The following is a 15,363-nucleotide window of genomic DNA, read 5'->3' on the forward strand; positions in this document are numbered from 1 at the left end:
ACAAAAGTTCTCTCCAACATAATGCACTGAATGCCAGTAGTAATTCACGAAAAGTTTCATGCTGTGAATGTTTCTGTATTTTACAGCATTGTTTACATTCTTACCTTCCTCCTTAGCCTTCTTCACTGATCGCCGTCTCTGCTGCGCTCGTTCGTAGCAAGTCTGCAGATCCTGTAAAAGAAACGCCCAGTGAGCAGGGAATTTATACATTTTAAAGATGGTATCTTGCTGCCTTTGTGTGTGGATTATCACCATAGGGTGTAAATTACAACATACAAGCAATGTCTACGGGAAAATAATAATTGAATCCCTTCACTGAAAAGGAAACGGCCTTCTTGAAATTTTTTAGTTGTATTGAACAAGTTGTCATCTTGACATCTCATGTCTATACAGATAAAAGTTACGATCATTACCTATAGTACTTAACTATCAGCATTCCCATCAATGCATTTGATGAAAACAGAGGTAAAGCAACATGGAAGCTGATTGTTTTGCATAAAATATCACCCAGGCTTGCAAAAAACCAAAAAAACAAATCTGATAACTACTGTAAATTCATCAATTTCAAATAAATTAAGAGAATTAAAAGATGCATGCACAATATACACAACATCGTCAGATAAGTCAGTGCTACAGCCACAACAGACAAGCATGATTTTCCAAGAACATGTAACATGACCACTTTTAAGAGCTTTCAGATAATATCTTCCTTTTCATCACAAATGAGATTTCTCATGTGGCAACATCTTGTATTTATCATAAGTAATGCTTACTTGAAGAATATCAGCCGACTGTTTTGGTTCTGAGAACATCTGCAGTCCCACGTGCAAGAAAAGAAGTTGGAATGCCAGACCAGATGACAAGGCACCAGACTTTGTGGATTTCTGCTGTATTGCCTTCACCGATTTCATCATGGAAGCCCAAGCATCTTTTGCCTGATTCAGTGGGTTGAAAAACAGCAAGAGACTGGATAAAATCACATCATTTTATATGAAGTATTCTTAATGTTAATATCTACAAATATTGTACAACCTGCATTCACATTGAACATATCAATTTAATGTAACCCGCCCGCCCCCCCCCCCAAGAAAAAAAAAAACCTCTAACTTTCCAACAGCTACAGTAACAAGAGTTTAAGTAAAAAATGTACCCAAAATGTCATGAATTTGAACAATCATAGGAAATGATCACATGTCAACAGTCAAAAGGACCTCAGGAATTTTTCCTTTTCTTTCTTTCACAGTGGTCTATCTCACCTTCTCTGGGAACTGCACACAGCAAGTTACACTGGAACTCGACAGCAAATCCTGGAAAATAAAAGCACAGAAATGTCAACATAAAGCACCAATTGCAATTAGTTAAAGATAATATAAAGTTTTGGTACCTCAAAATTTTCCCTGAATTTCCTTGTCTTAGTTTGTGTTTTAGGTTAAAGTACCTTTCATATAACTAACACTGTGAGACTTACTCGCCCCAAAGTGCTCTCATGTCTTAGTAATCATGCAATTAACTGCGACCAGCAGCCCCATGCGCATAGCGTAATGGGGCTTCGCATTGTAGTATTCAGGATCATGAAAGATTTAGTATCGCTGGTAAATATCAACTTCAAATCCAAAAATTTCTTCAATTTGAAGACTTACCAATTAAGTCGAAGTATTGAAAACAGGCTTCGGGCAACATTTGGTTCTGCCAATAGTCCCTTTCTGTTCGAATTGATGACTGAATTTGACTCGGTCGAGAGGACCTTGGGAGAGCTACATACACTGAATACAACGGCCAGTGCATTGGCACACATCACATGCGCACAACTTTCAAATCCATGAACGGATAAGATGTTTGTGTGCGCACGCGCTGGCCATCAATTTAGTGTAGCTCTCCCAAGGTCCTCTCGACTGAGTCACATTCAGTCATCAATTCGAACAGAAAGGGACTACTGGCAAAACCAAATGTTGCTCGAAGCCTGTTTTCAATACTTCAACTTAACTGGTAAGTCTTCAAATTGAAGAAATTTTTGGATTTTAAGTTGATGTTTACCCGCGATACTAAATCTGTCATGATGCTGAATGCTAAAATGCGAAGCCCCATTTAGCTATGCGTACGGGGCTGCTGGTCACAGTTAGCTACACGAATGCGTATGGGGCTGCACGCTACTGGTCGCAGTTGTCATGCAATAATGGTTTTGTACAATACGTGTACTACCTCACCGCCATACGGCGGCGGCTCTGGTACGAAACCATTATTGCATGATTACTAAGACATGAGAGCACTTTGGGGCGAGTAAGTCTCACAGTGTTAGTTATATGAAAGGTACTGTAACCTGAAGCACAAACTAAGACAAGGAAATTCAGGGAAACTTTTGAGGTACCAAAACTTTATATTATCTTTGACCAAGCAAATTTCCACTAATGTGTGGTTTCAATATACATTCCAAGGGATCATGTATTTGAATTTACCTTATTTTTTTTTTATTTGCCCATAACCCCGACACAATATTACTCCTGATGACAATTTTCTAGTAATTCCAGTATATTATTCCATACCTTAAATTCTATACACACTCACTTCCCACATGATGTAAATTGTTGAGTTTATACACACTGATGTTTGATTTGTCCAAGATGCATATTACTTTTTGTGACAAAACTGTATCTGCACGTCGTCAAAAACAACCACAAGGTCAGGTTGTCCAGATAGCGGTACAGATGTTTGATGTCCGCAGTGGGAACGCCAGACCGGTCATTGACATACCGGCCCGGAGCAGACCTTTGGTCTGACCTGCGATCAATCTGTAATCCTTCTCTCCGACTTCACTTTGACTACATCTATAACTTTGATGAAGTATACTTGCTATTGTTCACATATGTCCTGTGAAAGTAATCAAATTACCACTACCATGAAGTTTACAATATCACGACAAAAAGACTGTTTTGAAGTGATTATGACTGATAGTAAAAAAATATAATTTTACTGCATAGTCATTGAAAACAATGCATTCTACTACGAATCACTGTCATGAGCAGCAGTTTGCCACTAGTTGCAGCTAGTCACCAAAGGCAGCATAAGTCACAACACACTTTTTGCTCAAAAGCACCAGACGAAAATATTTCAGTACCTGGGCATAATGCCCGAGAAGTGAGACCCACAGCTCCCCTTCCTTGGTTGTTCCCATGTGTCTCGAATCAGGACTAGCCGAGCGAGTCTCCCCCGAGGTTTCTGCAAAAGAGGTGTAGATGTTTGAAAGTCAGGCCATTCTACAAATCGTCTTCTCTGAATTTACTCTCTTGTAACATCAAATCAGGCCTAATTCAACTGAAAACATCTTGTCTAAGGACTAAGCTTTTGACTGGGTTCAAATTTGAGACCTCAAAATGAAAGTCAAGAGTCTTATCCACTATACTACAGTGGACTTCCGTTACAACAAAGTCCTCGAAAGTCCTCGGGACTGGCAGTTTTCTTTCGTTATATATCGAAATTTGGTTATAACCGAACAAATAAACAATGAAAAAACATACAAGTAATGTTGCGGGCTAAATTTTTACTTTGTTGTAACTGGAATTACGTTATAACCATGTTCATTATAACGGAAGTGCAGTGTACAGTGTCACAAGTAATTTGCCTGTGTACCTGTGTCAGTTTGCGCTCTGGGAGACAGCGTGCTGAGGACACCCAGGGCGCCATAAAACTGGTTTGCTATCGACTTCCTCAGCTCCTCACTGATGGGCTGGTCCAGGACCTGAGAACACTGGGGGAAGAGAGGGGAGTTTGATGACAGGCTTGGATTGAAATCTGCCCCTGTTCTTAATGTCTAAATGGAGACCATTTTGTGGTCAATTTATACACAGGAGTTATCATAAAAAGTACTCTGCATAGACTCAGAGGAAGCAAAAGGCAAACTGATAAAGCTTAGACATTTATAATACAATGTTAAAGCACATTTTAACATTGGTGAGTCATCTGGCACTTATCCTACAAGCAATACTGGTCTCTCATTTGTATCATCATTTCTAAGTTAGGAATTGACAGCAACACAAAACAAAAAATTGCATGAATTTATAACAGACTACTGAAGTGGTTATCTTCTGGTAAAAATTAAGCAAAAGAATCTGTACCTCTGGGATAGCTGGTTCAGGGTGGTCCACATTGAAGAAGGCGTGGAGGAAGAGAAAGCGGCTGGCATCCAGCAGCCAGGAGTCCTCTCGAGGGAGGCTGGGATTTCTGATGAGAGTCAGGATCTGCCTCAGACATAGGAATATACCAGATAACAGGCATGATCAGTGTAATTACACAGAGCACTCTCATAATTATGGTGGAAATAAAAATACCACCTCATCTAAACAAATATCACAATTTTAAAAAAAAGTCTACAAGTCCCTAGTGAAGCACCAAACAAATAATTTTGTTATCACCTGGCAATTCATGCAAATCAGCTCCTAACCTAAATCATCCTCGACAAATTGCACTGTTCTTGAGACATGAACACATCACTGATTTAAGCATAAAAGCATGCAAACGTGAATGACATTTCAAGCAAGCCATAAATCTAAAAATGACACTTCACTTTACTTAGTTACAACTCTGCAGCTCATGTGGGGAAAAAGACTGAAGGAAAAAACTCCTCAAAAGTAGTGGTATCTTGAACTCACTCATTCATTCAACCTCATGTAAGTCACGACTGCTGGACAACTTTATCAACTTCATGTGCATGTCATACATCGACTTCATTATGATCGACCCTTTACATGAACTTTTCATGTGAATAAGTCTTTGACTTTTGCCAGATCCATGAATGGCAGGTTGATTGTATCTTCCTAGAGTTTGCAAGGCCTCCCTCATCACAAGCCCTCTATTACTGTAACTTTGTATGTCACTGTTGTTCATGACTTTCACAAACATCTGCCTCAATGTAGGTAGATAAAATAATTCTGTCATCTCTCATTCATAGCAGAATGCCACACAATATCTTGACACCTGCTGCAGTTGCTGACCAGATTGTTTGATGTCCGCAGTGGGAACGCCAGACCGGTCATTGACATACCAGCCCGGAGCAGACCTTTGGTCTGACCTGCGATCAATCTCTGAAGCCGTTTCGAAATTTTAACTCACCTGCATGCAAACCCAAGCCCTGTCGTCATTTAGGTTGGGCTCCTGCATCCTGTGACTGATGTTAGAAGATGGAGACAAAGCAGAAACATGGAGAGTGGACACATGAATATGAAAAGTTCATCTCTACGGCACTGCCACAATGACCACTGGTTTGTTAATTGATTTATTTCAACATTTTTCAAACACAAACATAATGTGATGCTTCAATAACATGATATACAATTCAGCCAGCGATCAAGTTCCCCCCTAGATCGCGATCACGGGCGATCAGTGATCGCATACGCGATATGTCGCAATCAATTGATTGTATGCCGAATTGCATAAAATCAATGATCGCGTATGCGATCACTGATCGCCCGTGATCGCGATCTAGGGGGAACTTGATCGCTGGCTGAACTGTACACTGAATACACAACTGAATACAAATTACAATACATAATACAACATAACTAAGTAATAAACCAATATAACTATACGCCTTACAAATAACATCAATAACATGTCCACATAGTGAGGTTCTTACTCTCTTGGAAATTGAAAAATATGTGAGACTGTCATCATCAGCAGTTGCCCGATTTCAGATTTTTATGAAAGATCGCTTGATAAGTCTCTACAATACCTGCCAGGTTTTGTTTCAAATCCATCAGTGCAGTTCAGGGGGGCATTTTATGAAAGATTTTTGGACAAATTGGTTGGACAAATTTGCTCTCAGCCAATCAGGTGCAAGGAATTTGATTGCTTATAACAGTTTGTCTGAAAAAAATTATCTGACGAAACTCTTCATGAAATGCCCCCCCCCCCCCCCCGAATAAAAGATGGACACAAGTGGACCCACAATTGACAATGAACTAAGAGCAATGGCAGCAGATCATTTGAACTTAGAGCACGTACCTAAAGGACACATATCACACGGTCACTCCTCCATATGACTTATCTACAGTGTACTGTTTACTCTGACAGGATCCAGCAAGACTTGGGGCATCAAAATCCGCTGGGTTTTAAAGAGTAATGGAGTTACTCTATCCCCAATATTGAAATACCCTGACAACAGACTGAATACTGTAGTCCGGGCCGTTGGTGGGGAACACAGTTATGATCTTTACATGTTATGGAAAATGCTGCTTGAGTCCACACTGCTAAAGTATTGCTGATTTCATCACCGGCAGTGCAGCTTTACTCCCCCCGGTACAAGCAAAAAACATGACTGTCAAACATATAAAAGTGTCTTTAAATGAGGCAAAATTGTATTATTATGGGGTTACCACAGACAGACAAATGGTAAACTTGTTAAGTCTGAAAGTCATTTGCACTTTAAATAAAACAAATTAAAGAGTCTTGGCATTTGTTGCAGTTGCTGTTACTGTTGTTGCTAATGTGTACAGAACAAACCTGATGCTTGCTGTGCCACTGTAGAATAACTTCTTCAGCCACTTCAGGAACAGCTTCAAGGCACCCAAATTGAACTGTATGGGGGGAAAAAAAAATCAGTCATTAGAAAAATACTCCTCAGTTAATGAATATGTCCGCACATGTAAGACACTGCCATTAATTAGCTCATGCAAGAACTTGAGATTTCAACACAACCAACTTTTGAAAAATTACATGGGTGGTAAGAGCATTCACAATATAAGAGGTATCTAGACTCGGAAAAAAATCTCTGATAACAATGCTGATGATGAAGCTACTTTCTTGGAACAAAGACATAAATCTCAAATGAGACTGCAGATGACCTCAGAAGAAATAACATAAAAGGGTCATGTGCACTTATAAGGCATGAATTGTCTCGGGGGCAGCTGGACAACCAACTTGACGCCTGTACTTCCAAGCTTGCACAAAAATTCCATCAATCACTCAGGGATACCAATCTTGTAAGCAGCATTATAGTATTCCGATGGCTGATTTTGGTGGAAAAACAGTATTTTCTGTGAAACCTGCCATACTTTTGGCAAAAAAACAAAAACAACAGAACTAAATACTGCAAACAAGTAGCAGTAATCGGCCTGCACCCCACTGCCTGTCTAAGGTCATGAAGCACTACTCACATTGCTCACAATGGAATGCACAGTCTTGGACTTGGTAATGTCATCAAACTTGATGTGTCCTGGGCTGGACAGCAGGCATTTGACCACACCAAACTGGACATGGGAGTCCTGGATGCCCTTCACTTCCAGGGCCAAATTCTCGCTCTAGGGGGAGAGAAATGTAGACAATGCTGACAAAAATTTCTTTGATTTCAATTCCATGTGGACTAATCAGCCCCAACAGGCTATGATAACTGGGAGGACTTGGGAGAAAATCATCAACACTTTGTTCTGATAAATCATGGATTGAATCAATACCCCAAACTGGGAAGTATTGGGATTATTTAGAACACAAATGAAACAAAACATTACAGCTTGCTGCATGGTACATCACTTAAAAAAAAAAACAACAACAACATACAAAATAACCCCAAAACAAAGACAAAACTCACACTTACAATGATAACAGGGTGAAGGGCAAATCAATTTTCACTACAATTATTTTCTGATGAATAAAGAAGAAGATATTTAATCCCTGCAAGACACAATTGGATTATATGATTGAATCAAAGCTTTGCCATTTTTGTTTTTTTCGTATTGTTTGTGTGTGTGCGTGTGTGTGTGTGTACTCTGGGCATGAAATGCAGCTATGAGACAATGCCCTTCCCAGTGCATATTGAATGATAAGTCAAGTTTGAGAATTCTTACAGCTCTTGGTTTGAAAGGTATCTATCATTAGATATGAGAAAATATGCTCGTCAACACTAAGTTCAAATGAAGTCAACTTTGGAGGAAAGGGATTGTACACGGAATATGTGCATTTCCAGCTAAATGTCAATAGTGAAATTTCCAAAGAGACAGATGATTTTTCAGCTATTTTTGTTAGAATCAATGTTTCTAATGCTTACTAGTTTGACAGCAGCCGAATGAAGGATTGCCTGCTTGTTGGCGAGATTGTTGATCATACTTCGCACAAGTTTCTCACTGAAAAGTGCCCTCAGCTGTTTGGTCTCGCATCTCGGTAAGGCACGCTCGAGGAGAGTAAATGCCAGGAACTTCGACTCGTGCTTGGCTGTGCACAACCCATCTGAACAGGAGAGTACACAATGTGAGAATGTTAGCATTTGAAATGGACAGGCTTCATACATCAGTCATGTCATGACAGCTAAACACAAATCTTTATTACATGTGCAAAGGCTTGCACATTAAAGGCATTCCACAATACATCAATAATTCCAAACACCTTCCATTTCATTCTACATAGCTTGCTCCACCAGCTTTTATGGTTGCTCTATATTGGATGCTTATATTTATTGATACAACAGCTGAAAATTTGGCCCTCATTTCAAAAACTTGATGTCCTCCTGCCAAAGTGAGGAGAGCTGAAATACGGCTTTCACAAAACCAAATGAGTTATTCCACACTTTTTCTTTTTCCAACTGTTCTTTTCTGGGTTTTTTTTTGTTGTTGTTTTTTTTTTTTAGGTATGTGTGAAATAAAAATTAGTTAGTCATGTAGTTTAAGGGATTACACACCCTACTTTGACACATGTCACTATCCAGTCACTTAACACAACACACAAACAGACAAAACTTTATAGGAATGTGATTATGGTCATTTATATCAACTTGTTTTGAATAATGATGAGTCCAAAATGTAATTTCTTTGCTGGCTTGGTGACATATTCCTGGTTGACTTACCATCTACCACCACCTTCCAGAACTGGGAAACCCTGCTGGGATCTTGGAAGACTTGAGTGAGCAGCATATCACATACTGGGTGGATGCTGGGGTGACTCACTGCTGTTGATTTCTACAAGCAAACAAGAAAACTTAATTAACAGACTTTACATGATCCAGAATCTGGCTTTTTTTTCTCTCAACAAAATACAGATTCTTTGTGAGCTTCTTAAAATAGCCGAAGATGATTGTAGAGCAACATACATTTTGCATCAAATCATGCACTGCCTTAGAAGATGTGCAACTCTCCAAAACTAGCACCATAGTGTAAGATTAAGAACCACAGGATGTAAAACAAAGCAAGAGTACATACATATGATGTAGTCTGTCTCATGAAAAAAATAGAAATGTCGCTATGGCGACTGGTGTATGCCTCCGCCATAATACATGGTTCTCCTAATAGGTCTATAGTACAATGTCTTGACAATGTGTGATGACAGTTTCACACAATTGGCAAAATATTAAAATGACAGGTTTGCCACAAATGTGCTGAATGTTCACTTTCCTAGAACTAGGTTCAATTGGATGAATGATTAAAACGTCAGAGTGCAGGTATTTGGGGGAACTGATGATTTTCACTTGACTTTTGACCCTTTTACAAGTTTATGCATTGAGTAATTTTCAAGGTATTGAGAAAAAGTATAATTTCAGTATCAAATGGTAAAATAGTATTATCGAAACCTGGCCTTTGACCTTTGACCCCACAGTTCCAAAGAGAATCACTGTTAGGTAGAACATGCATAAATATGTAAGTTTCATGACAATACCTTGAGTTATTTTTGAGATATGGAGGAAAAAGTGCAATTTAGCACTTTCACTTGACCTTTGACCTTTTGACCTTTGACCTTTTGGCAAGAAACTTCCCACAGAAGATATATTGGGTTATACATGCATACATCAAGTTTAAAAAAAAATCCTTCAGGCATTGCATAAATATAAGGAAAGTAGTTATATTTTGAGGAGTTGACCTTGACCTTTGACCCCTGACCTTTGACCCATGACCCCCCAACTTCCCTAGATAATCACTGCTCATCGGTACAAGCATATATACTAAGTTCCATGAAGATACCTTGAACCATTTGCGAGATATGGAGAAAAACATGAAATTTCATTTTTTTTTCACAAAATAACCTGTGACCTTTGACCTTTGACCCTGTGACCCTAAAATCCACACAAAGTATCATCCCCCAAGGATATACCCTCATACCAAATTTGATGCAAAACCACAACACGGTTCTTGACATATCGACAAAAACAAAACGGGACGGACGGACGTACGGACGTACGGACGAGCCGAAAACATAATGCCTCCGGCCACTTCGTTGGCGGAAGCATAAAAAAAATCTTACTTTGTTTTACTTCTCATGGTGGACTCTGTTGTGACTTTGTGAGTCTACACCTCAAGGTATTACAAAACATTTTTTTGCTCTTTTGCCCAACTGGGCATTATGGTGAGTGCTCTCATACTTTTATTGAGCAAATGACCACGCAGCCTGCTTGCCCAAATAGGAGTTCTAGTTTCCCTGGGCAAGTAATTTCACAGCTGATACCCCTACTTACTGCAGACCATGACACTATGATCATCTTTTTTTTTTTTAAATCAAACCTCCAGCATTACTAACAACCATGTGCTCCACTGAAAACTTTGTCTCAGTATGTCTACTTACAGTGAGGATCCTGACAATGTGCGGAAAATTGCTGGGGTGCACCACATCGGCGTGGCCATAATGGGTCTGCAGAAACTTTGCCTTCACAACATCCTGGTAGAGCAAGAAAGACATGGAAGACTGTTTTGTTTACAAAAGTAGTAGTGCCACTGCTACTTGCTAACTGCTTATAGCAGAAAATCATAAGAATACTCATGATGCAACCTAGTAAACTGATACATAGGCAAGTAGAAAAAAGGCATGAAAAGGAAAGGTTTGTTGACTTGAAAAACATGATACAAAATGATTTGAAAATAGGACAATCATTTTAGAGGTAGTAAATTAATTTGAAAGCATTTGGACAGTCTGCATTTCATGATGCTGTTTCAGAATAGTACACATTTGCCATAGATTTCAATTGTACATAAGCAATATGCAAGTGTACTGTACTAAGTAATAAAATTGTCAAATATTTAAACAAAAAGTTTAAAATGTTCATGTGCAACTTTTGGAACATACAAATAATGCCAGCACTCTTCATTTCAATGCAACACTGTCACACAGAATATAAGGTCTTTCCCTTCTACATACAACCAGTGTGGATAAAATTGAAGGGAAAAAAAAAATGCTTTTAGTACTGTCTACTAATTCTTTGAAGACAAACACAAACAATATTGTCACTAATTAGCCTTGTGTGGACATCAGGCTCTTGACATCAGCACTCAGAAAATTACACCTCCCATTTCTAAAGGGAATGTCATTTTCTTCTCCTTTGCTCACCGGGAACTTTTCTCTGCAGACAAGGAGAAGAGCCAGAGTGCTGGCCGAGACGTCCTCCCATCCCAGCTTGAGATCTGACTTGATCACCGGCCAGATGTGGTTAGAGAACAGCTCCTCAGAGGACTGCATGGGGATGGAAGAGAATGAAGCATTACAGGGTTGTCACACAAGATTGCACACAGTGTACACAGTGTACAGTATATTTTTGTTTTGTTTTGTTTCATTTTGTTTCATTCCATTTCATTATTTTTTTTTTTCTATTTTCAACAACATTGTATACAATCACAGTCACAACATGATTATGTGAATACCAAAATTTCAAATAAAATTATAACATTATAACTATAACAATTAGTATATAAAATCATAAAAGTTTATACCATAACATTATATTCATGAAGACAGTAACATCACATTTCATCAACTCATTTTAGTACAAGTCTTCCTATCCCTTTTGTTCTTTCTCTACTCTCATCCACATTCCAATCTGCTGTGTTACATGTAGCATATTCCTCTGAACATCATCTGCCTGACATGGTATAGCATTAGGAGGGCAGACCACATGAAAATGCCACTTACTTTCTGATTCCAGGGAGGTACAGTTACGAATGGTGTGCAACGAGATCAAACTGGGCACAGCACCACACGTAAAAACAAGCACCTACTACATTTCCAATTCATCAATTTGACATGAGCAACATCCATTGCCATATATCGAGCTTAGTAGCAGTGTCATGAAATGTGAGAATTTTTGTATCAATTAATTGGTTGATAAGTTAGAGAATCACCCACTCACCCTTTTTATGAGGTCAATGACCCCTTGCAATGAGATGAGCTGCAAGTAGGACTTCTGCTTGGCAAGGACCTGCAGCTGTTGGAGAACATGGACTGAACTGGGGCCCTTGTCCTGAGAAATACATCAAAGACAGGAACATAAGTATCAAAATTACATCTATATGCACACTGCTGTACATTACAGAAGTGCACGAATAGCTCAAAAATACGAAGTGTACATTCACAAAAATTGATCAAAGTAAAATGATGCACAGATACATACCTGTAAAAAATATGTTAATAACTGCCTGGAAAAACAAAAGCTTTCAAAGTGTTTTTTTTTTTTTTTTTTTTCCATTTGCAAGCACACCAGGGATAAAGCACTACACAAGACATTTTTCCCAATGTCAATCACTGACATCAGCCATTTAAGAGCCACAAAGCACCTCACAATGTTAGTGTCTACTGACATAGTATCCAATACTCACTTGGCCGAGTCTCCCAGACTGAATGACGGCAAGATAGGCAAAGACCTGTCCAAAGGCATACTCCTTCTCTTCCTGTTATGAATATGGACAAAATATTATAAGCAAAAGAGCACCAAAATATATCAACATTTTCCAACTCAATGCAGCAAAATAGAACAAGACAAAATCAATTCAGTAACAAGATTTCTGAAAAAAAAAAATTGTTTTATCGAACGATTTATATGGATAAATTGGGTAAAGGAGGCAGGATCTTTGAAAACAATTTTTGATAAACCATATGGCCTTGTGGTCTACAGTTTGAGATCATGTGGCATCTTCATGTCTCTGATTCATCACATGGAAGTGGACAATCCGAGATCTTTGATGATTTTTGGGTTATGGACCCATATTATGGATTTAATATCTATTTAATAGCAATTTTCTATTTATTTAGAAAATTTAGAACATAGCAGCAAAAAGGGCATTAAGCCATTGCAGCTCAGAATAAACACACATATTTTCTGTGCTCAAAACATGATCTCATCATTATTATTGTAAAAGAGGAAATTTTTCACATTACCTGTGACATGAAAGTAGCCCCAAAATAAAAGTACTACACATACTTTTTTTTAAAGCTACCTATGTTTGTAGGCATGCTGAATTATGCGCACAAGTATCACGCTACATGTTTACATCAAATAGGGTTAGGCTGCACTTTGGTTTACATAAAATTTTTACCTAAGGAACTTGTGTTATTAGCAAGATTTATTCTTTAGTGTTTTGTGTTTAGTTCTTGTTTATCTTTCTTTTTATTGATTCTGGTTTATTGTTTATTGTTTACTGTTCACATACATGCCCCTTTTAAAAGGAGAGGAAGAAAAAATAGGCTCCCAAAGTCATCTAGTGTTCATGGAATTGAGCCAGCATCAGTACAGAATGCAAATGGTAGCATCAAAGAGGCCCTAAATCTGGGCCACCTGCTGGATGGCCATCATCTCAGACCATAGCTCTCCAGCAAACACGGGGTAAAAGGGAGGGAAGTATGACATATAGCCAAAAGATCTGCACGCAAAGATCAGGTTTGCAGGTGAAATGGGAATCAATGCTCCTTGCAAGGAGATATACATGTATGTAGTAAGAAATAAAATAGACCCGTATATGAAAGCACTGTCAGGGAAATGAAGAGGGCATGTCTCCTTAAAATTGAATCAGGAGGCAGATGTGGGAGCTGTCTCCATCCCCAGCCTGCCACAAAAGTGTAGAGAATTGCCCTTATTTCTTGGCAAAGAGGGTGATAAGCGAGTAAGGAAATTTGTGATAGCCTTGAGAGATAGTGGAGGTCCGATTTCTACTTCAATTGTCATTGTGGCCACAAAAGTTCTGCTCAAAAAGTGTGAGACTCCACTGTTGAAGGATTTTGGTGGTCCGATAACCCTTGAAAAATCTTGGGCCTGTTTACTCCCCCAGCGAATGAACTTCATAAAAAGGAAATTCATCAAGGCTGCCAAGCACCAACCAGATGATCTCGGAGCACTCAGCAGCAAGTTTCATGGGCAGCACCAACCAGATGATCTCGGAGCACTCAGCAGCAAGTTTCATGGACAGATTGAATATAAGGTGAAAAAGCTTGTCATCCCGTATAAACTAATAATCTAGAGGGACCAAACAGCAGGGAAGGTGAAACCATATAGCAATTGGACCATGAATGAAAAGGGGGCAAGTATCAATACACAGCTTTGTTTGCATGTACCCTTAGTGGTGAAACGATGCTTCTACCAATCATCAACCAGAGAATAACAACATTTGTCATCGGAATGCTGACATCCTGGACTAGTGGGATGTTTGGCATTATCCATTGCACTGACAGGCACCACCAGACATCACAATTCACCAAGTTAAGAAGCTCATATCTCCATATGTGCATTGTGCTCAACAAGAACTAGGAACTACTTTGCCCCCTCTTATTGTCAATATTTTGCTGCTCATTGCACAGAAGAAGTCAGCAAAGGTTATTGAAGCTCTTGGTGCAGCTTGTGTCTTCATTCCTCTACACAGCACTGATGAGTTCCAGCCACTAGGATCTATCATGAATGGAAAATACAAGCAACTCAAAAGGAATGAATGCCAGCGATGGTTTGCAGAAAAAAGTTTCAGTGCTGGCCGAAGAAGAGCGCATTGCTGAAGAAATTGCTAGTTTGATTGATCTGCGAACAGCCAAAATCAAACCTGTTCATGCACGGTAGCTAGCGAACACTCATCAACTCCTGCACAATGTGGAGCTGGTCAAACGAGGGTTTGCAGTGACCGGTATTGCCACGGTCATCAACCAAGTGAGGGAAGCTCCTGTTCCCACATGCAATGATAGCAATATGTAAGATGAAGAGTGGGAGGAGTACGGTCATTGTCTGATGCTGAAAAACATCTGTAAATGCATTATATGTTTGACTTCCTAAATTTCACATTTTTGAACATGTTTGTCCAGGTCAAATCCCAAACATTAGATTTTATGAAATATCTTCGGTGACAAGTTATTATTCATTCCGCATGCGTTTGGATTGTCTGCTCAGGTACCGGCTTTATATGGAGAGGTACCATTACTGTACATGCAAGGATGGGCTGACAAGTCATGCCATAAATATTTTCAAGTAAATATATTGCTGATCTCTTTTTATCATCATTATAATTATTTCTTTCAATTTTTCACACGAATGCTAAGAGAACAGGGAAAGAATCAGAATTACTGAATTATGGTTAAAATGTTGGTTGAAAAAGAAACAAAAGAAACATCTAACAAAGGCAAATAAAAGGGGGAATAGGGAAACAATGGCTGAAC

At 39.0% G+C, this 15,363-nt stretch overlaps 1 protein-coding gene across 1 annotated transcript in view; it reads right to left on the minus strand.

Moving 5' to 3' along the window:
• The window catches only part of LOC140227683 (myb-binding protein 1A-like protein), a 46,857-nt gene that overhangs the window by 24,610 nt on the left and 6,884 nt on the right, over positions 1-15,363 (minus strand). Inside the window, exons 4-18 of the mRNA XM_072308097.1 lie at positions 12,552-12,623; positions 12,086-12,196; positions 11,290-11,412; positions 10,531-10,623; positions 8,825-8,936; positions 8,033-8,211; positions 7,146-7,289; positions 6,493-6,566; positions 5,104-5,158; positions 4,110-4,232; positions 3,625-3,742; positions 3,113-3,213; positions 1,257-1,307; positions 774-935; positions 105-171 (exon numbers count right to left, since the gene is read on the minus strand). Of these exons, the coding sequence (XP_072164198.1) occupies positions 105-171; positions 774-935; positions 1,257-1,307; positions 3,113-3,213; positions 3,625-3,742; positions 4,110-4,232; positions 5,104-5,158; positions 6,493-6,566; positions 7,146-7,289; positions 8,033-8,211; positions 8,825-8,936; positions 10,531-10,623; positions 11,290-11,412; positions 12,086-12,196; positions 12,552-12,623 (1,585 nt within the window). The remainder of the gene's footprint in view (positions 1-104; positions 172-773; positions 936-1,256; positions 1,308-3,112; positions 3,214-3,624; positions 3,743-4,109; positions 4,233-5,103; positions 5,159-6,492; positions 6,567-7,145; positions 7,290-8,032; positions 8,212-8,824; positions 8,937-10,530; positions 10,624-11,289; positions 11,413-12,085; positions 12,197-12,551; positions 12,624-15,363) is intronic.

This window comes from Diadema setosum, chromosome 4, assembly GCF_964275005.1.
Source record: "Diadema setosum chromosome 4, eeDiaSeto1, whole genome shotgun sequence".
NCBI lineage: Eukaryota > Metazoa > Echinodermata > Echinoidea > Diadematoida > Diadematidae > Diadema > Diadema setosum.